This window comes from Erinaceus europaeus, unplaced genomic scaffold, assembly GCF_950295315.1.
Source record: "Erinaceus europaeus unplaced genomic scaffold, mEriEur2.1 scaffold_520, whole genome shotgun sequence".
Lineage (NCBI taxonomy): Eukaryota > Metazoa > Chordata > Mammalia > Eulipotyphla > Erinaceidae > Erinaceus > Erinaceus europaeus.
The window spans coordinates 24017-44512 of NW_026647675.1; the positions used below are offsets into that span (position 1 = coordinate 24017).

General features: G+C 42.9%; 1 protein-coding gene across 5 annotated transcripts; it reads right to left on the minus strand.

The window, feature by feature from the left end:
• Positions 1-4061: 4061 nt before the first annotated feature.
• Positions 4062-17368, minus strand: TMEM230 (transmembrane protein 230). 5 transcript variants are annotated; one of them, XM_016195381.2, is made up of 5 exons: positions 17175-17327; positions 14792-14823; positions 14275-14395; positions 11428-11550; positions 4062-5569 (listed from the first exon to the last, which is right to left on the minus strand). In XM_016195381.2, the coding sequence occupies exons 3-5, from the start codon at positions 14371-14373 to the stop codon at positions 5429-5431; spliced, it is 363 nt and encodes a 120-aa protein (XP_016050867.1). In that variant the 5' UTR covers positions 14374-14395; positions 14792-14823; positions 17175-17327; the 3' UTR covers positions 4062-5428. The 5 variants fall into 5 exon arrangements, with proteins under 5 accessions (XP_016050867.1, XP_016050868.1, XP_016050865.1 ...); XM_016195382.2 differs by lacking the exon at positions 14792-14823 and having other exon boundaries at positions 17305-17368; XM_016195379.2 differs by lacking the exon at positions 14792-14823 and having other exon boundaries at positions 17170-17344.
• Positions 17369-20496: the final 3128 nt, after the last annotated feature.

The window sequence follows — 20496 nt, forward strand, 5'->3', positions numbered from 1 at the left end:
TGGATAGCCAACCTATTAAGAATCTTACTCATCTCAGGGTTTTTCCAAGGCTAAACTGAGAACTAGTACATAACAGAAATGCCTGGTGCAATGTCTGGCAAAGACTTCAAGAAATTGTTACCTTGGGGGCTGGGTGGTGGCGCCCCCGGTTAAACACACACAGCAAGAAGGGCAAGGACCCGCACAAGGGTCCTGGTTTGAGTTCCTGCTCCTGCAGGGGGGTTGCTTCACAAGTGGTGAAGCAGGTCTGCAGTTATCTATCATTCTCTCTCCCTCTCTATCTACTCCTCCACTTTCAATTTCTCTCAGTCCTATACAAAGGAAAAAAAAAAAAAAGGCCACAGGAGCAGTGGATTCATAGTGCAGGCACCAAGCTCTGGTAATAACTCTGGAGGCAAATATATATATATGTATGTATTTACCTCAACAGAAGCTTATGTTTTCTATAAAATCCCCAGAATACACAACTATTATCAAAACATTAGAGTCTAGCTTTGGCTTAACAATATGCCCATAACTATCACAAACAGAATGAGATTATAAGCATGAATGTTCAAATTGAACATCTACGGCCGTTCTTCAAGACACATCCAAGAGAAATGTGGCCTGGGAGGTGGCATAATGGATAAAGCCTTGGACTCTTATTAAACATGAAGTGATGCTTTGAATGATGCTTTGGTTCTCTCTTTTTTTTTAATATTTATTTTATTTATTTATTCCCTTTTGTTGCCCTTGTTGTTTTACTGTTGTAGTTATTGTTGTTGTTGTTGTTGGATAGGAGAGAAATGGAGAGAGGAGGGGAAGACAGAGAGGAGGAGAGAAAGACAGACACCTGCAGACCTGCTTCACCGCCTGTGAAGCGACTCCCCTGCAGGTGGGGAGCCGGGGTTCGAACCGGGATCCTTATGCCGGTCCTTGTGCTTTGCGCCACCTGCGCTTAACCCGCTGCGCTACAGCCCGACTCCCCTTTGGTTCTCTTTTAATGCACCCCATTCTCTCATTAATATCAATAAATCTGTGGTCCAGGAGGTGGCGCAGTGGTAAAGCTTTGGACATTCAAGCCTGAGCTCCCAAGTTCAATCCCCGGTAACACATGTGCCAGAGTGATGTCTGGTTCTTTCTCTCTCCTCCTATCTTGCTCATAAATAAAGTCTTATTCTTTTAAAATAATTTATATCAATAAATCTTAGAGAAAACGGGCCACACAGTGGCACACCTCATTAAGTGCACACAGTACTTTGTGCAAGGACCCATGCAAGGGAACACTTCACAAGCGGTGAAGCAGGTATGCAGCTGTCTCTTTCCTCTATCCCTCCCCCCAATTTCTTTCTGTCCTATCAAATAAAACAGGAGAATAGTAATAATAAACCTTAGAGAAAGACATCTAAGAGTATTTCTGCTCTAGGAAAATGACTTATTTAAAAATATTTATTCCCTTTTGTTGTCCTTGTTTTATTGTTGTTATCGATGTCGTTGTTGGATAGGACAGAGAAAAATGGAGAGAGAAGGGGAAGACAGAGAGGAGGGGGAGAGAAAGAGACACCTGCAGACCTGCTTCACCATTTGTGAAGTGACTCCCCTGCAGGTGGGGAGCGGGGGCTCGAACCGGGATCCTTACTCCAGTCATTGCACTTTGCGCCATATGCGCTTAACCTGCTGCACTACTGCTCGGCTCCCTGGAAAATGACTTTTATGGTATCTATTCTTAGGATCCTGTAAACAGTGTAGAAAGCTAAATACACAATGTAGGTTAAAGAGAATACGCCTAAAAAAAAAAAAAAGAGAATACGCCTGACTGTCATGGATACAGAACTATAGAACAGAGAACTGGGGGAAAATAAATTATATAACTGTAATAGTAAGGGACAGTGAGATAGCACGGTAGTTATACAAAAAGACTTTCTTGTTGGAGGCTCCAGAGGTCCCAGGTTCAATCCCTGGTATCACCATAAACCATAGCTGAGAAGTACTCTGAAAAAATACACACACCTCTATAATAGGAGCTCAAACTTAACAACAACAACAAAAAAGACAGTACACATAAATGTACTTTGCCTATTTCTGAAAGGGTATACAAATTAGACAACTGTACGATTAGGCTAAGGAAACCAAAGCATTACTCTCCCTCTCCTTAACAAATCCCTATTTTTCACTAAGTTCTTTTGTTCCATTTTAATATTTTTCCCCTCCCTTTACATTATATAAGTTAAAGAACTTCAGAGTACTAGACTCCCCAGTCTACCCTTCCTGTTACTAAAAGTACTTAACCCTGGAGACTATTTCAGGTAATCCTCCCTCCTTCTTTCCTTTTCTTAATGCTAGTAGGCTGTTGGTTTCTCCCCCCGCCTTTTTTTTTTTTTAAATTTGCTTTCTTCCCCCTTTTGCTGCCCTTGTTTATTGTTACTAATGTTGTTGTTATCGGTGTTGTCGTTGTTGGATAGGAAAGAAATGGAAAGGAGGGGAAGATGGGGAAAGATATCAACACTTCCAGATCTGCTTCACCGCCCATGAAGCGACTCCCGTGCAGGTGGGGAGCTGGGGGTGCCGGGATCCTTACGTAGGTCCTTGCCCTTCACACCACGTGTGCTTAACCTGCTGCGCTATCGCCCAACCCTCCGTTTTTCCCCCTTCAATGCACAGCCACTCCTTAGGAGATTTCGTTCAATCTCATGGCTCTCAGACACTGTCCACTCCTAAATTTCTCTCCAGTCTAGACTTCCTTTTGACCTTAACCCACACACTGTAATTGCTTACTGAATAGCACCACCTGCTGGTCATTTAGAAACAAAACTTTTTTTTTCCCCCACTAGAACTCAGTTCTGGCTTATTGGTGGTGCTTGGACTTATGATGCCTCCAGCATAAAGTCTTTTTTCATTTTTTGCCTTCAGGGTTATCACTGGGGCTTGGTACCTGCACTCTGAATCCATTTCTCCTGAAGGCCTTTTTTTTTTTTTTTCCATTTTGTTGCTGCTGTTGTTGGATAGCACAGAAATCGAGATGGGGAAGACAGAGATGGGGACAGAAAGATAGACACACCTGCTTCACCACTTGTGAAGTGACCCCCCTGCAGGTGGGAAGCTAGGGGGCTTGACCCGAGATCTTTTATGTTGGTCTTTGCACTTCAGCGCCATGTGCACTTAACCTGGTATGCTACCACCTGGTTCCCAGGAGTCTTTTTGCATAGCCATTATGCTATCTCCCCAGCTCCGAACTCATTCTCAATAAACTTTCTGTACCAAACAGCCTTCATAATCATGGCTGATTGCATTCCCAGGCTTCTGGACACCTCAGTATTAAAAACAGAAGCAGCCTGGGAGGTAGTACAATGGCTAAGAGTTGAATTCTCAAGCATGAAGTTCTGAGTTCAATCTCTGCCACTGCATGCATCAGAGTGATGCTCTGGTTCTAACGCTTTTAAAAATGTAAGAGCTCGGGAGTCAGGCAGTAGCGCAGGAGGTTAAGCACACGTGGTGCAAAGCCCAAGGACCTGCGTTAAGGATCCTGGTTCAAGCCCCGGCTCCCCACCTGCAGGGCAGTCGCTTCACAGGCGGTGAAGCAGGTCTTCAGGTGTCTATCTTTCTCTCCCCCTCTGTCTTCCCCATCTCTCCATTTCTCTCTGTTCTATCCAACAATGACAACAATAATAACTACAATAAAAAAGGGGACAACAAAAGGGAATAAATAAATAATTTAAGAACTGGGATCGGATGGATGGTGGTGCACCTGGTTGAGTGCACATGCTACAATACGCATGGACCTGGGTTCAAGCCCCCAGTCCCCACCTCAGGGGGAAAGCTTTTCAAGTGGTGAAGCAGTGTTGCAGGTGTCTCTGTCTCTCTCCCTATCTCCCCCTACCCTCGAGATTTCTGGCTGTCTCTATCCAATAAATAAATAGATAATTTAAAAAAATTTAATTTAAGAACTGAAAAGCAGAGTCTGACCCACAACAAGTTTATCTACAGATGGAGGTAGTCCAAAAGATGGAGGTAGTTTTGAGAGCAAAAGATACTGATACTCAGGTTTTCTGAATGTTTAAAGTTAATTCATTTTAAGTCCAGGATTTAGATTTTGACAGTTTAATTTCTCTTAACTATAATTCACTTTTTGCAAATTAGGAAACACAATTGAGTTAAAACAGCCCAATCCTCTAGGGATTGAGGCTGAATCTTGTGATCTCCAACAAAATGAATGACATTACAATACAGAATGATAACAACTTATTATAATTAAATAACAACCACTTATCTACATTTCTTAGGATACAACCAAAAGTTCAGTCCTTAAAGGCATGATATACAGAACATCTTGATCTATCAACAGAGAAGACAGAATGATTCAAAGTGGGGAGTCGGGCTGTAGCACAGCGGGTTAAGCGCAGGTGGCGCAAAGCACAAGGACCGGCATAAGGATCCTGGTTCAAAACCCGGCTCCCCACCTGCAGGGGAGTCGCTTCACAGGCGGTGAAGCAGGTCTGCAGGTGTCTTTCTCTCCCCCTCTGTCTTCCCCTCCTCTCTCCGTTTCTCTCTGTCCTATCCAACAACGACGACAATAATAACTACAACAATAAAACAAGGGCAACAAAAGGGAATAAATAAATAAAATATTTAGAAAAAAAAAAAAAGAATGATTCAAAGTAAGCAGTGGCCAAACTACTAGTGACCCAGATGAAAGCTGGCCAAATACTGGTGACAAGAAAGTGTCTGCATTGTGAAAACTTACTGACATTGCTGTTAAAAAGAAACCAAGTTCAGGGAAGAAAACCCTAAAACTGGGGGGGGGGGGCGCATAGAACTAAATTCACTTTGTGGACATATCACCCTAATCAGATATTATTCTATACAAAATCATATGTCAACATAAGTTATGAATAACATCTAATGAACTGCCATTGGTCAATCTATGTAAGTCAAAAAAATTCACAAAGAAGCAAAGAAGAAACCAAGTAAAAATAAATTACAAATATACCAGTATGACACTGGACTTTGCCAAGGTCTTATTTGCACTAGAACATGAAGTTACAGATGAGTGCAGGGAATAAGATACTTAAAAGACTTTTCAAAATTACTCAGTAATAAGTAATTTGACATTCTCCCTTCACAATAACTGACAATGACAACTATTCGAATGAATTGCTCAATTCCAAAAAGAGTGAAGACATTTGCCAATATAGAATATCTTGCTTTCAGGTAGAATTAATAATGCTATTCTTCCAAATACATATTCATGTGAAATCAGGAGTTGGAAAATAGAGCATATCTTAACTAACTTTAAGCTCAGCTTTAGGGTGGACCCATAAAATCTGCATGTTGTTGTGTTAAAGATCCACATGCTACAGAATTCCTTAGCCCTTGGCCACAGTTCTACTCAAAGTGATAAAGCTGGATTCAGTCTCATCTGTGATTCTTCTCCGCAGGGATGAGGTATGTGCTAATCATCAAAGTCTGGAATATCATCATAGGAGTAACCCCGGTAGCCTTTGGATGCATAGTAAGCGATGCGCAGGTGGTAAAATCCTGGTAGGAACACCAGGATGCCAATAATCAGGACAGGAACAGCTCGGTCTGCTCCCTGGTGGCAGAAGGAAGCAAATGCATTAATATACAAACTATAAGCTTCAAATACAATAAAACTATAGATTCAGTCAATAGATCAACATCTTAATACTTCTTTTTTGAAAGAGAGAGACAAAAAGGAGAAATATCAGCAGCACTGTTCTACTGGTTGTGAAGCTTTCCCCCTGTAGAGGGGACTGGAGGATTGAACCCAGGTTCTCACACATAGTAACCTGTGTGCTCTACCAGATGTGCCACCATCCGATCCTGTATTTCATTTCTTTTAACAAGCAACTGCTTTGGTTTGGTCTCTCAAACATGAGTTCCAAGTTCAATCCCCAGCACTGTATGTGTAATAATGCACTGTTCTCCTTTCTCTCTCTCTCTCTCTCTCACTAATACATCTTACAAACAAAGTACTTGTCAAAATAATAAAAGTTCTTCATACATTAAAACTGTAACATATGGGAGTCATGCGGCAGCTCATCGGGTTAAGCGCAGGTGGTGCAAAGCACAAGGACCAGCGTAAGGATCCCGGTTCGAGACCCTGGCTCCCCACCTGCAGGGGAGTCGCTTCACAGGTGGTGAAGTAGGTCTGCAGGTGTCTTTCTCTCTTCCTCTCTGCCTTCCCCTCCTCTCTCCATTTCTCTCTGTCCTACCCAACAACGATGGCATCAATAACTACAACAATAAAACAAGGGCAACAAAAGGGAACAAATACTTTATTTAAAAAAAACACTAACATATATGCAATTTTACTTAACACCACCTCCCACCCCCAACTCCCAGACTGTTAAAATGCTCTGAATGTCTCTCGCATTTAGTAATTACACAGACTATCACAACAAACCTGTTTTTCTTGGACTTGCAAATTATTTTAGTGTGGACATCCATAAGCACAATTCAAAAATCAAAGAGGGAGGGACTGTGTTTAGGTTATCAAAAAAGCTTGACCTTTTGGGGGAGTTCCATGTGGGCAGGCAATTCATCAACAAATCTGCAGCTGCGTCCCACATATAACAAATCCTGTAACTTTGCTGCATGAATTCACTTTTATAAAAACTGCTCTGGGTCTGGGGAGATAGCATAATGGTTATGCCAAACAAACAAACAACAAAAAAACACCTTTCATGCCTGAGGCACCAATGGTTTCAGGTTCAATCACCAGGTACCACCACAAGCCAAGCCAGAGTTGAGCAGTGCTCTGGTAAAAAACAACAACAACAAAAATGATAGATAAACAAACCCTGCTTTCTGTATTTTATTTATATATCATTTATCTTTTATATATACATCTTTCTTATACAAGAGAGAAAATGGGGGGAGGAGCGGAGGCCAGAGTCCTGTCCAGCTCTGGCATAAGGCTACAGTGGGGACTGAGCCTCAACCTCTGAAGCCTCACACAAGTGAGTTGTAAGCTCCAACAAACTAAGCTATCTATCTAGCCCTAGATACAGTTGTTGATGTTTATACAGTTAGTGTACACGTCTTTGTAATTTTCCCATTGTTGGGTGGGGGTAGATAGCATAATGGTTATGCAAATAGGCTCTCATGCCTGAGGCTCCAAAGTCCCAGGTTCAATCCCCCATACCACACCATAAACCAGAGCTGAGCTGTGCTCTGGTACCAAAAAAAAAAAAAAAAAAAAAGAGTCCAGTGGTAGTGCAGAGGGTTAAGCACACATGGCGCAAAGCACAAGGTCCCACTTAAGGATCCTGGTTCGAGCCCTCGGCTCCCACCTGCAGGGGAGTTGCTATTAATGTCGTCGTCGTTGGATAGGACAGAGAGAAATGGAGACAGACGAGGAAGACAAAGTGGGGGAGAGAAAGATAGACACCTGCAGACCTGCCTCACCACTTGTGAAGCAACTCCCCTGCAGGTCAGGAGCTGGGAGTTCAAACCAAGATCCTTATGCTGGTCCTTGCGCTTAACCTGCTGCACTACTACCTGACTCCCGATTTCTTTAATTTTTACCCTGCACTGTTCAGCTCTGGCTTATGATAGTGCAGGAGATTGAACCTGGGACATCAGTGCTTCAGACAATGGAAGCATGAATTTTATACTAACTCCTCTACAATTGATGATTTTCTTTTTCTTCCTTTTTTGTTGTTTAAAATTTATTACTTTAATATTTTATTGGATAGAGGGAGAGAAATTCAGAGGGAAAGGGAAGACAGAGAAGGAGAAAGAAAAAGGGACACCTGCAGCCCTACTTCACCGCTCATGAAACTTCTCCCTTACAGATGGGAACCAGGGGGCTTGTGCATGGCAATGTGTGCTCAACTACTACTAGAGCTTGGTGCCTGTGTGGTAAATCTACTGCTCCTGGTAGCCAAATCCCCCACCCCCTTTATTTTATAGGAAAGAGAGAAATTGAGAGGGGAGGAGGACACAGTGGGAGACAGAGAGACACCTGTACAACTTGCTTCACCACTCATGAAACTTCTTCCCCTGTAGGTGGGGAGTGGGGGCTCAAACTCAGATTCTTGCACATGGTAACACGTCAATTTAACCAGGTGCAGGTATTTTTTTTTTTTTTTTTACGAGCACTGCTCAGCTTTGGTTTATGGTAGTGCAGGGGATTGAACATGGGACTTTGGAGCCTCAGGAATGAGTGTTTGCATAACTATTATGCTATCTATCCCTGCCCCTTATTCTTATTTTCTTAAAGATTTATTTTACTTTACTGGTGGCCATGTGGTAGCACATCCAGTTAAGTGCACATTGTACAAGCACAAGGACCCACACAAGGATCAGGGTTCAAGCCCCTGGCTACCTACCTGCAGGGGGTCGCTTCCCAGCGGTGAAGCAGGTCTGCAGGTGTCTATCTTTCTCTTTCCCTCTCTATCTCCCCTCCTCTCTCAAAATCTCTGTCCTATCCAATAAAAATGGGAAAAATGGCCTCTAGGAACAGTGGGTTTGTTGTGCAGGCACTGAGCCCCAGCGATAACCCTGGTAGAAAAAAAAAAAGTTATTTTATCTGTTTCATATGAGATGAAGTTTCACATTACAGAGAAGTCAATACCACTGTCAGTGCCTCTGGCATGGAAGTCCTATACCCTACCAGTTAAGCTATTTAAACTGGTCACCTTTACCCTAACTTATAAAATGGTCTTTTGTAAACTACATGTTTACATGTTGATCTCAGATCATACCTCAATTTATATAATATCACTACTTACTGTATTAACACTGCAATGAAAACTGAGGGTACAGACCTGAAGTCAGGCATTCAAATTTAGATTGCACCAAGTATCTGGTAGCTGTATAATAGCTTTAAATGGCTAAGGAAGTAGGCCAGTGAGACAGCATCATGGTTATGCCAATGACTTCCACGTCTGTAGTTCTGAGATCACAGGGTCATCCTTGAGACCACCGTAAGCCAGAGCTGAGCAGTGCTCTGCAAAATAGTTAAGGAAGCTGGCAAATCAGACACATTTCTTAAAAACTGAGCCATCTGGAGTCAGGCGGTAGCGTAGTGGGTTAAGCGCACGTGGCCCAAAGCGCAAGGACTGGCGTAAGGATCCTGGTTCAAGCCCCTGGCTCCCCACCTGCAGGGGAGTCGCTTCACAAGCGGTGAAGCAGGTCTGCAGGTGTCTACCTTTTCTCCCCCTCTGTCTTCCCCTCCTTTCTGCATTTCTCTCTGTTCTATCCAATAATAACAACATTAATAACAATAATAACTACTACAACAACAACAAAAAAAACCAAGGGAAACAAAAAGGAATAAATAAAATATTAAAAACAAACAAACAAACAAAAAAACCTGAGCCATCTGGGGCCGGGTGGTGGCGCACCTGGTTGAGCGACATGTTACAGTGCGAAAGGACCCGGGTTTGAGCCTCTGATCCCCACCTGCAGAGGGAAGGCTTTGCGAGTGGTGAAGCAGGGCTGCAGGTGTCTCTCTGTCTATCTCCTTCCCTCTCAATTTCTGGCTGTAAAAATAATAAAATAATTAAAAAAATAAAATAATAAAGATACTAATAAAAAAGCCATTTTACTATGACAGTGGAACTCATCAATTATAATGTTCACAGATTCTTTTATTTTTTATTTTATATTTTATTTATTTATTTTCCCTTTAGTTGCCCTTTTTATTGTTGTTGTAGTTATTGTTGTTGTTGTTATTGATGTCGCTGTTGTTAGGACAGAGAGAAATGGAGAGAGATGGGGAAGACAGAGGAGTAGAGAAAGAGACACCCGCAGACCTGCTTCACTGCCTGTGAATCGACTCCTGCAGGTGGGGAGCCAGGGGCTCGAACCAAGATCCTTATGTCAGTACTTGTGCTTTGCGCCATGTGTGCTTACCCCACTGCGCTACTGCATGACTCCCAGTTTCTCCTATTTCTAACCAAAGCACTATTTAGCTCTGGCTCATGGTGGTGCCAAGGACTGAGCCTGGGACCTTGGAGACTCAGGCATAAAGGTCTTTTGAAAAACTATTATGCTATCTTCCTGGCCCTGTGCACTATTTCTGTTCCTGCCTATATTCCTTCTATAGAATGATGTGACTATCATCCCCTGTCCTGGTGTGTGAAGAGTGGGTGTGAATTATGACCGATATTAATTCAGAACTCCTCAGACATTTTATATAACCATTTGTATATAGCCTAAGAGTTAGAATCACCAAATATTGCCTTAGGTTTCTAAAGGGTAACACTGAAGCTTAGTAGAACTCCAGCCAAATCAAATCTAAGAAGCATATGAGATGGCACAGTGGATAAATCATGTAATCTCATGTGTCAGAGAGATGCTCTGGTTCTCTTTCTCGCTCCATCTTTTATATCTTTCAAATTATTTTTTTTTATTTATTGGATAGGGACAACAAGAAACTGAGAGGACAGGGGGTGGCAGAGAGGGAGAGAAGCAGAGAGATACCTACAACACTGCTTCACCACCCACAAAGCTTTGCCCCTGCAAGTGGGGACTAGGGGCTCGGATCCAGGTCCTTACATTGTAACCTGTGTGCTCAACCAGGTGTGCCACCACCCAGCCCTATCCTCTGGTTCTCTCTGCCTTTCTCATTAATAAATCAAAGAGGAGAGTTGGGCGGTAGCGCAGCAGGTTAAGCACAAGTGGCACAAAGTGAAAGGATCGGCTTAAGGATCCCGGTTCGAGCCCCCTGCCTCCCCACCTGCAGGGGAGTCACTTCACAAGCGGTGAAACAGTTCTGCAGGTGTCTTTTTCCCCCTGTCTTCCCCTCCCCTCTCCATTTCTCTCTGTCCTATCCAACAATGATGGCATCAACAATAATAACTACTACAACAATAAAAAACCAATGGCAACAAAAGGGAAAATAAATTTAAAAATAATTTAACAAAATAAATAAATAAAATAAAAGAAAGGGAAGAGGGAAAGAGAAGGAGGGGAGAAGGGAGAAGAAGGGAAGGATCTGATTCAAGAGTCAGAATCCTGACTTAGTATGCAGTCCCACATCTTTGCAAGCCTTAGTGGTTCTCCCTGGTTATCAATATGGGTGGAAAAGGGGGAGGGGTGAGGAAGGAGAAAGACAAGAAGACAAGACAGTAGTGGCACTGCAAAGCTACAATGACAGCATGCTTCTTCAGTAATACCCTTTATCAACTACAAGTTCTTGATGCCAAGTTCAGCTTTGTTGTCCTAATTCACGACAGCAGGTGAAACTGCCCAATGCCCAGTACCTCAGAGTTTGTTACCTGTCATCACTGATCTCACAGAAACTAGAAGTTTTTCATTACTCAAAGGAAGAAACACATAATGTTTTTATTATCAGAGAATAAAACTTAAAAGGAAATCATTTTTCCTGCTGGTATCTGCTGTGCTAGACATGACTATAAAACACCAGCACCCTGGCACATATTTGAAAGCTCTCATGACACATTCCCAGAAGCTTACCCCTTTGCTGATATATCCAGCCAGGAGGAGGGAGCCTATGATAATGAGAAAGGCACCAATCAAAAACAGCACTGTAGCAAGCGCAATGGCCTTATATGGAATCTTAGGAGGGCTTTTCTTAAACTGGAAGAGAGGAGAAAAAAAAAAAAAAAGACAATAAAGAATATTATCAAAGTACCAGGGCACATATACTTCAAAGTACAGAGGATAATAACCATTCTGGATGTCTTATGGTCTTGAATTAAGTCCAACTAACCCAGTGCAGTTCTAGGAAGGAAAGGAAGCTTTGATGCTGTGGTCTCTTTCACTTTTTTTTTTTTTCCTAAAGTCATCTTGGAGTGAGTGGTAAAACCTCAGTGGGGACAGGATGAGAAAAAAAAAAAAAGAAAAGGGTAGGCAGGAGATGAAACCCTAGTTGTTGCTCTAATAATCACAGCAACACCAGAAAAAATGTTAACTTTTCCAGTTTTGAATCTAATTTCTTTTTTTTTTAATATTTATTTTATTTATTATTTATTCCCTTTGTTGCCCTTGTTGTTTTACTGTTGTAGTTATTATTGTTGTTGTCGTTGTTGGATAGGACAGAGAGAAATGGAGAGAGGAGGGGAAGACAGAGAGGAGGAGAGAAAGATAGACACCTGCAGACCTGCTTCACCACCTGTGAAGTGACTCTCCTGCAGGTGGGGAGCCGGGGCTCGAACCGGGATCCTTATGCCAGTCCTTGTGCTTTGCGCCACCTGCGCTTAACCCTCTGCTCTACAGCCCGACTCTCTGAATCTAATTTCTAAATCATTTTACAGTCAAAGGTTTTGGAGAGTTGGGGAGCTAGCATAATGGTTATGAACTGGCTTTGACTAAAGTGTAAACAGATTTTGATGACACAGCTAAAATCTACTTATGGCACTGAGTGGTGGAGCACCTGGCTGAGCACACACCATCATGTGTAAGGATCCAGATACAAGTCCCCAGTCCCCACTTGCAGGGGTGGAAACTTCACAAGTGGTGAAGCAACACTTCAGCTCTCTCTCTCTCTCTCCCCATCCCACTCTCAATTTCTCTCTGTCCAAATAAATGCGTTTTAAAAATCCTACTTTGGGAAACAAAATCTTACATTTTCCAGATAAACTAAATACAACGTGAAATTTCTGCATTCTGTTGTCACAAATGAAAATTCTTTATGCTTTTTATTTATCTTATTCTATTTTTACTTTTTACCAGAGCACTGCTCAATCTTTTTGCTTCTTAAAGACTGGTTTACTTATAAAATAAAGAGGAGAGAACCAAAGAACATCACTTTGGCACACGGGATGCTGGGGTTCAAATTCAGGACCTCATGCTTGAAGAGTTCAATATTTTACCCACTGTGCTACCTTCTGAGTTGCACATGTGAAAATTCCTAAGAGGCCCAGCCAGTGAGAAAGCTCACATGCTGACCAAGGAGGTGATGCAGTGGTATAGCTCCAGATTTAGAAGCATTATAACCTGAGTTCAGTCCCTGGCATATGCCAGAGTACTGCTCTGGCCTCTTTCAGTCTCATTAATAAAATAAATAAATAAATAAATCTTAAAAGGGAGGGGGGGTTTGGGCACAGACGTTCACCACATGTAAGGACTGTAGGCTCAAGCCCCTAGTCCCCACTTGCAGACAGGAAGCTTCACAAGTGGTGAAGCAGAGGTACAGGTCTCTCCCTCTCTTTCTTTTAAAATAATTTATTATTTATTAATGAGAGGGATGGGAGGAAAGAGAAAGAGCCAGACATCACTCTGGTACATGTGCTGCCGGAGACTGGACTCAGGACCTCATGCTTGAGAGACCAGTGCTTATCCACCTCACCACCTCCCGGACCTTCCTTTCTTTCTTTCTTTCTTTCTTTCTTTCTTTCTTTCTTTCTTTCTTTCTTTCTTTCTTTCTTTCTTTTTCCTTTTCCCTCTCCCTTTCCTTTCTTTCTCCCTCTCTGCTTCCCTCCCTCCCTCCAGGGTTATTGCTGTAGCTTGGTGCCAGCACTACGGATCTACTGCTCCTGGTGGTCATTTTTTCCATTTTATTGGATAGGACAGAGAGAGAAATTGAGAGGGATGGGAAAGATATGAGGGAGAGATATCAACATCTGCACACCTGCTTCACTTTAGCACTGTGATGTTTCACCCTCTGCCTCTCTTATTTTCACTACCTGTAAAATCTCTGTTACTCTGTGTAAAGCTGACTTGGAGTGTTGAAGTGCCAGTAACAATAATAACAAAATAATAAAACCAAAATTCTTGGGGGGGCTAGGTGGTGGCGCATCTGATTGAGTGCACATGCTATGACGAACGCACAGGGACCTGGGTTCAAGGCCCCGGACCCCACCTGCAGGGGGAAGGCTTCCTAAGTCGTGAAGCAGTACTGCAATGTCTCTTCCTCTCTCTCTATCTCCCCACTCCTCTTTTGATTTCTCTGCGTCTAACCAAATAAATAAATAATTTAAAAAAAAAAATTTTTAGACATAAGCTTATCTAGTAGAGCGCACCGTTTACTATGTGTAGGAACCTGAATTTGAGCCCTCCACCACCATATGGGAGCACCAAGCAGAAAGAAGGGAAGCTCATAACTATGGGTGGGGGGTCTACTGGGAGCAGTGGAATTGCATGGGCACAAAGAACCAGCAGCACAATAAGCAGTTTAAGTCATTATATTGATTCAAAACCACTCTGGCAAGATCTTTCTGGCAGGCTTTGACTAAAAGGATCTCAGATGAGTTCGCTGCCCTAGTCCCCAGGGACAATTAGCAAAACCTCCACCTGAAAGGTTTTTCTGCTTGCCCAACAGAAACAGAGCCAGCCAGTCTCTTCAACTTCCTCTGCATTTACCTGAAGGTCAATGTAGCCATCGTCTGTGCTGGCAAGTCTCGAGTATTTCACTTTACTATTAGGGATTCCAGTAGCCAGGTTGGTACGAGATGGCATCATAACACAGTGACACAGCTACAGTCTGAAAACAAAATTATGTTTTTGTTTATTCTTTTTTTTTTTTTCAGAGATAGAAACTGAAAAAGACAGCATCAAGGAAGTATCCTTCAATGAAGTGGGAGCCTGGCTTAAATCTGGGTTGTGCATATAGCAAAGCAGCACACTATCCAAGCAAGCAATTCTGCTGGCCCTGAAGACAAAACTGCTGATGCCTGCAAGTGACAGGAATGTGTTATATAGCCAACGAGTTCAGACCTCTCAAATTCCACATACCAGAATTCTAGGTTGCAGTGTCACACTAGCAATCAGCAATTTGGGTTCTACTGTCCTTAAAAATCTGATAATCCTCTGACAAAGTGAAAACATTCCCACTATGTATCTACCTTAGTTAATTCAAGTAAGATGAGGAGATACTTACCAGACTGTATGGCTTTTCTTGCCAACATCCTCCTCCAAAATCACACAGAACAGGTGAGAATAGTGATTTAAATGCAGGTGTGTTTGACAGCAAAGTCCAATTTTTTAACCTTTCTACTATAGTATTACCTGACCTTTGTTCCTGCTTCAGGAAAGAGGAGCATATACTCAAAGAGATTCTTTTATTTGCCAGGGAGGTAAAAGGGAGGAAAAGAGTGGGATGCTTTCATGTCAGCATTCTGATATTTCCCCAAGGAGCTTACCCAAGGATTTTCCAAGCTTTGTATAAATTTACATAAACTATTCTAAGTCTATGTAAATCCCCACAGTACCTAATTCTTTAGATAGATCTGTCTTCCACTTTGATCAAAACCAAGTACTAAGCAGTAATTTCATGTTTCCAAATTACTTGCATAGCTACACTAACATATTTTAAACTAAAAAGTCAGTTTTGACTATTCAAAGTCAAAACTGACTTCAGTGATGATATTATGACTATTTTGTCATTTATCTAAGACTAGGAATGGAGGCTATATTAAAAAAGTAGGTAAGATTTAAAAACAGCAACACTAAAAGCAAAGACAACTTATAATTTGTACAGCATCTCTCTCTTTAAAAGTATTTCAATAAGGGTAACAAAAAAAGAGCAGTTTTCAAATAATCATTACAGTAATGTGGTTAGCTGCTATGTACTGTTCTGAGTTTTATATATAATCCCCAATATTAAAGTGGTTTTTTTATAAGTATTTAAAAAATTTTCATTTATTCCCTTTTGTTGCCCTTTTTATTGTTGAAGTTATTATTGTTGTTGTTATTGATGTCATTGTTAGATAGGACAGAGAGAAATGGAGAGAGATGGGGAAGACCGAGAGGGGGAGAGAAAGATAGACACCTGCAGACCTGCCTTACCGCCTGTAAAGCGACTCCCCTGTAGGTGGGGAGCCGGGGGCTCCAACCGGGGTCATTAAAGTCGGTCCTTGGACTTTGCGCCACATGCACTTAACCCGCTGGGCTACCGCCCGACTCCCAAAGTGCTGTTTTTTAAGTGGCCTGCAGCCAGGCTAAAGTAATCAGCATTATGAAAGAATTGGTCCTAAATGTTCATGCCCATTAAGTACCTACTAGTAGAAAAATCAAATACTGGAAAAGTGTGTTGACGTACAGTACAGGCTTTCTAAATAGCTCAAAACCGCCCAATATTATTAGGCTTGAAGTGTTTAATTTTAGCCACATGGTAACCTAAATTTAATTCCATAAAACTTCAAGTTCGGGAGTCCGGCGGTAGCGCAGCGGGTTAAGCGCACGTGGCGCAAAGCGCAAGGACCTGCGTAAGGATCCTGGTTCGAGCCTCCGGCTCCCCACCTGCAGGGGAGTCGCTTTACAGGCGGTGAAGCAGGTCTGCAGGTGTCTTTCTCTCCCCCTCTCTGTCTTCCCCTCTTCTTTCCATTTCTCTCTATCCTATCCAACACTACAACAATAATAACTACAACAATAAAACAAGGGCAACAAAAGGGGAAATAAATAAATATATAAAAAACTTCAAGTTCAAACTACCAATAATATGTGGAAGGTTTGAGGGCAATCCATCGCTCACTTCTGATCTGTGATCATTTTTGATGTACATAGTCGTCTCCTGTGCACATATTTGCATCAAAAAAGCGCAATAAACGCCCAGGGCGAAAGGAGAGAGGCAGACTGATGCTTACTCAGAGAAAAAACTCGGGGGGGGGGGGGATGTACCCCAGTCCAAGTTTCCAGTAAGTTTGTTTTCACCCAGGCCCACCAAACGTCCCCCGTCACCCCCCACACCCCCAGTTCCCAGAGGATCTGGATATGGCAAGAACTGTAAAACGTGCCAGCAAAGCACTTAGCATAGTGCCTCGGCACATACTTTCCTGTCAGTCTCCAGGCCTCTCCAGGAAGAGAAAAATAAGAACCAACAATGATTCACGCAAAACAAACAAAACGAGTTTCTGGAGTTAAAGCCAGCCGTGCCCTCAGGCGGGCCCCGAATAGATGCTGGAGAGGAGGGGGGAGTCGGCGGTAGCGCAGTGGGTAAAGCGCAGGGAACGGCATAAGGACCCCGGTCGGGCCCCGGGCCCCCCACCAGCAGGGGCGTCCGCTTCACAGGCGGTGAAGCAGGTCTGCAGGTGTCTGTCTTTCTCTCCTCCTCTCTGTCTTCCCCTCCTCTCTCCATTTCTCTCTGTCCTGTCCAACAACGACATCAATAACAACAACAACACCCACAATAAAAAAACAAGGGCAACAAAAGGGAAAACAAACAAAATTTTTAAAAAAACCAAAAAGATGTTGGAGAGGAGCCTCCACCACACGGTGATCCGAAGCAGGGCGCCTCTGCTCCCGCTGCGCCGCACGCACCTTACCGGAACGCCGCGCCAGGCCGCCCGCCCGCCCGCCCGCGCGCAGACAGACAGCCGACAGCCGACAGCCGACAGCCGGCAGCTCGCTCACGGTTGGCGACCAAGGAGCCCAAGGGCTCATGGCAAAACTCACCCAACCGCCGCCCCGCCCGCACACCAAACTCGAATCAAATGGCGCCGGAAGACGACGCGCCGGAAGTGGCGTCAACTCTCATCCGGCTGCGCGGGGGAGGTCTTGTTACCGAGGTCGCTGCTCAGCTCTGGTTAACGGTGGAGCACGGGATTGAACCTAGACTTTGGAGTCTCAGACAGGAGTCTCTGCATAACCGTTATGTTGCCTACCCCCGCCAGTAGGTCTCGTCATATTTCTGTTCTACTTTGTAGGGGAGGCAGCGCCCCAACATGACGATCTCGCCTAACAATCCAGGAAGCGTCGTGGCCTGGGCTTGCAGTCTGCTAACCCAGTAAACCTCCTATAAGGAAGCTCAGGGGCGGCTTCGGAAAGAAACCGGGCTTGTTAAAAGCTCCCGGAAGTCCCGAATCGCCAGGTTTCAGATACCGCGGGCAGCCTGCCTTCTATGGGGGGCGCTGTCAGTAACTTGGCACAGATTCTTTTTTAATTTTTTTTGTTTATTATCTTTATTTATTGGATAGACAGCCAGAAATCGAGAGGGCAGGGAGAGTTAGAGAGGAAGAGAGAAAGAGAGACACCTGCAGCACTGCTTCACCACTTGCGAAGCTTTCCCCCTGTAGGTGGGGACCAGGGGCTCGAACCTGGGTCCTCACGCATTGTAACTTGTGCGCTCATCCAGGTGCGCCACCACCCGACCCCTTGACAGATTCTATTCGTGTTTCAGAGTTAACAGGTTTGCCCATGCTGGGAGGCCCACCATCCAACTTTTCTAAATTCCTTTAAGCTGTGGTTTACACGCGACATTGTTTTGACGGATGTGGTCATGGCAGCATCACTGGTATAAGACAATTTAAAGACCCCATAAAGTTCTTGCAGTCTCCTTCCTCACCCCTCAGGCACAGAATGTAATGGGTTCTCAACATTCAGCTGCTACACTTAGTGCAGTGTAATGATAAATCATTTAACACCAAAACAAGCAGAAATACACCAAAAGTGAAAAAAACCAAGTAGTTCTCACTAGCTAGTTGTGACCATATACAATTACCTGGAAGCACCAAGCTGTTAATTGCTGGACCTTTTGATTTTTTTTTAATTTTTATTTATTTATGAGATAGAGGGAGAAAGAACCAGACATCACTCTGGCACATGTGCTGCCGGGGATCGAACTTGGGACCTCATGCTTGAGAGTCCAAAGCTTTACCACTGCGCCACCTCCCGGACCACTTTTGATTTCTTTTGAATACAACATACGTGAAAATTTAAACCATCCTCATACTTAAAAAGTTAATTGGGGGGGGGGTCGTCTCAGGTCCTCAAACATGATGGCAGAGGACCTAGTGTGGGTTGTATTTTTAGTGGAAAACTGGGAAATGTTATGCATGTACAAACTATTGTACTTACTGATGATTCTAAAACATTAATCCCCCAACAACAAAAGTGGGTCTGGGAGGTGGCGCAGTGGATAAGGCATTGAACTCTCAAGCATGAGGTCCCAGGTTCAATCCCCAGCAGTACATGTACCAGAGTGATGTCTGGTTCTCTCTACTATCATTTCTCATGATTAAATATTTAAAAACAAATTAAAAAAACAAGGGTCACTAGAGAAATTATTTTGCATTATATATATACATATATATACCAAGATTTCCACCATTCTGATAAATGGTTCCCTGAACCAAATAATGCACTATAATAATGTGTATCTTACAAAACATTTTTCTTTTTTATATATCTACAACTTCATTATATAGTAAACTCCCAAATTTTCTTCTTACCCTCTCCCACTCCCTCCTGAGTCCTTTGCTTTGGTGTAATAAGTACTTTTTTTCCCCCTTTGTAAGAATAGACATCTGTGCAGACCTGCTTGTGAATCGCTACCTCTGCAGGTGGTGAGCTGGTGCTCAAAACGGGGTCCTTACGCAGGACTTTGCACTTAACCTGGTGTGCTACCACCCAGCCCCCAGCACATAAATTAATGAGTTTTGCTGAGAAAAGGCAGATAGTATCAAGAAGCACATGAAAAAAATGCTCCAAATCTTTGTCAGAAAAATGCAAATAAAGACAACAATGAAATACTTCACTCCTGTGAGAATGTCATACATCAGAAAAGGTAGCAGCAACAAATGCTGGAGAAGTTGTGGAATCAAAGGAACCCTCTTGCACTGCTGGTGGTAATGTCAATTGGTCCAACCCCTGTGGAGATCAGTCTGGAGAACTCTCAGGCTAGAAATGGACCTACCCTATGATCCTGCAATTCCTCTCCTGGCGATATATCCTAAGGAACCCAACACACCCAGCCAAAAAAATTTGTGTATACCTATGTTCATAGCAGCACAATTTGTTTAATAGCCAAAACCTGGAAGCAACCCGGGTATCTAACAACAGATGAGTGGTTAAGCAAGTTGTGGTCTATATACACAATGGAATACTACTTAGCTACTAAAAAACCGTGACTTCACCATTTCAGCCCATCTTGGATGGAACTTGAAGAAATCATGTTAAGTGAAGTCAGAAACAGAAGGATGAATATGGGATGATCTCACTCACAGGCGGGAGTTGAAAAACAAGATCAGAAGAGAAAGCACAAGTAGAACCTGAACTGGAGTTGGCATATTGCACCAAAGTAAAAGATTCTGGAGTGTGTTTATGTGAGGGGGACAGGACGGGGAAAAGTATACAGGTCCGAAAAGGATGACAGAGGACCTAGTGGGGGTTGTATTGTTATGTGGAAAACTGAGAAATGTTATACATGTACAAACTATTGTTGTGGTCCGGGAGGTGGCACAGTGACTAAGGCACTGGAGTCTTTAAGCATGAGGTCCTGAGTTCAATCCCCGGCAGCACATGTACCAGAGTGATATTTGGTTCTTTCTTTCTATCTTTCTCATTAATAAATAAAATCTTAAAAAAAAACTATTGTATTTACTGTCAAATGTAAAACATTAATCTCCCAATAATGAAATTAAAAAAAAACTATAGTATTAAAATATGTTAAGATTTGTTCTAATTTACGCTACATATGCTGGTCTAGTTAGAACAATATCAAGTCTGGCAATTCAAAGCCCATTTTATTTGTAGTATTATTTGTCAGCTTAGCCTAGAAAAGTTAAGATACATTTATAGGAAAAGGGTAGGTTTAGCTATGAAACTTGTCAACAGTTGTGGTTCAAATGAAGGTACTGACCTGTAATG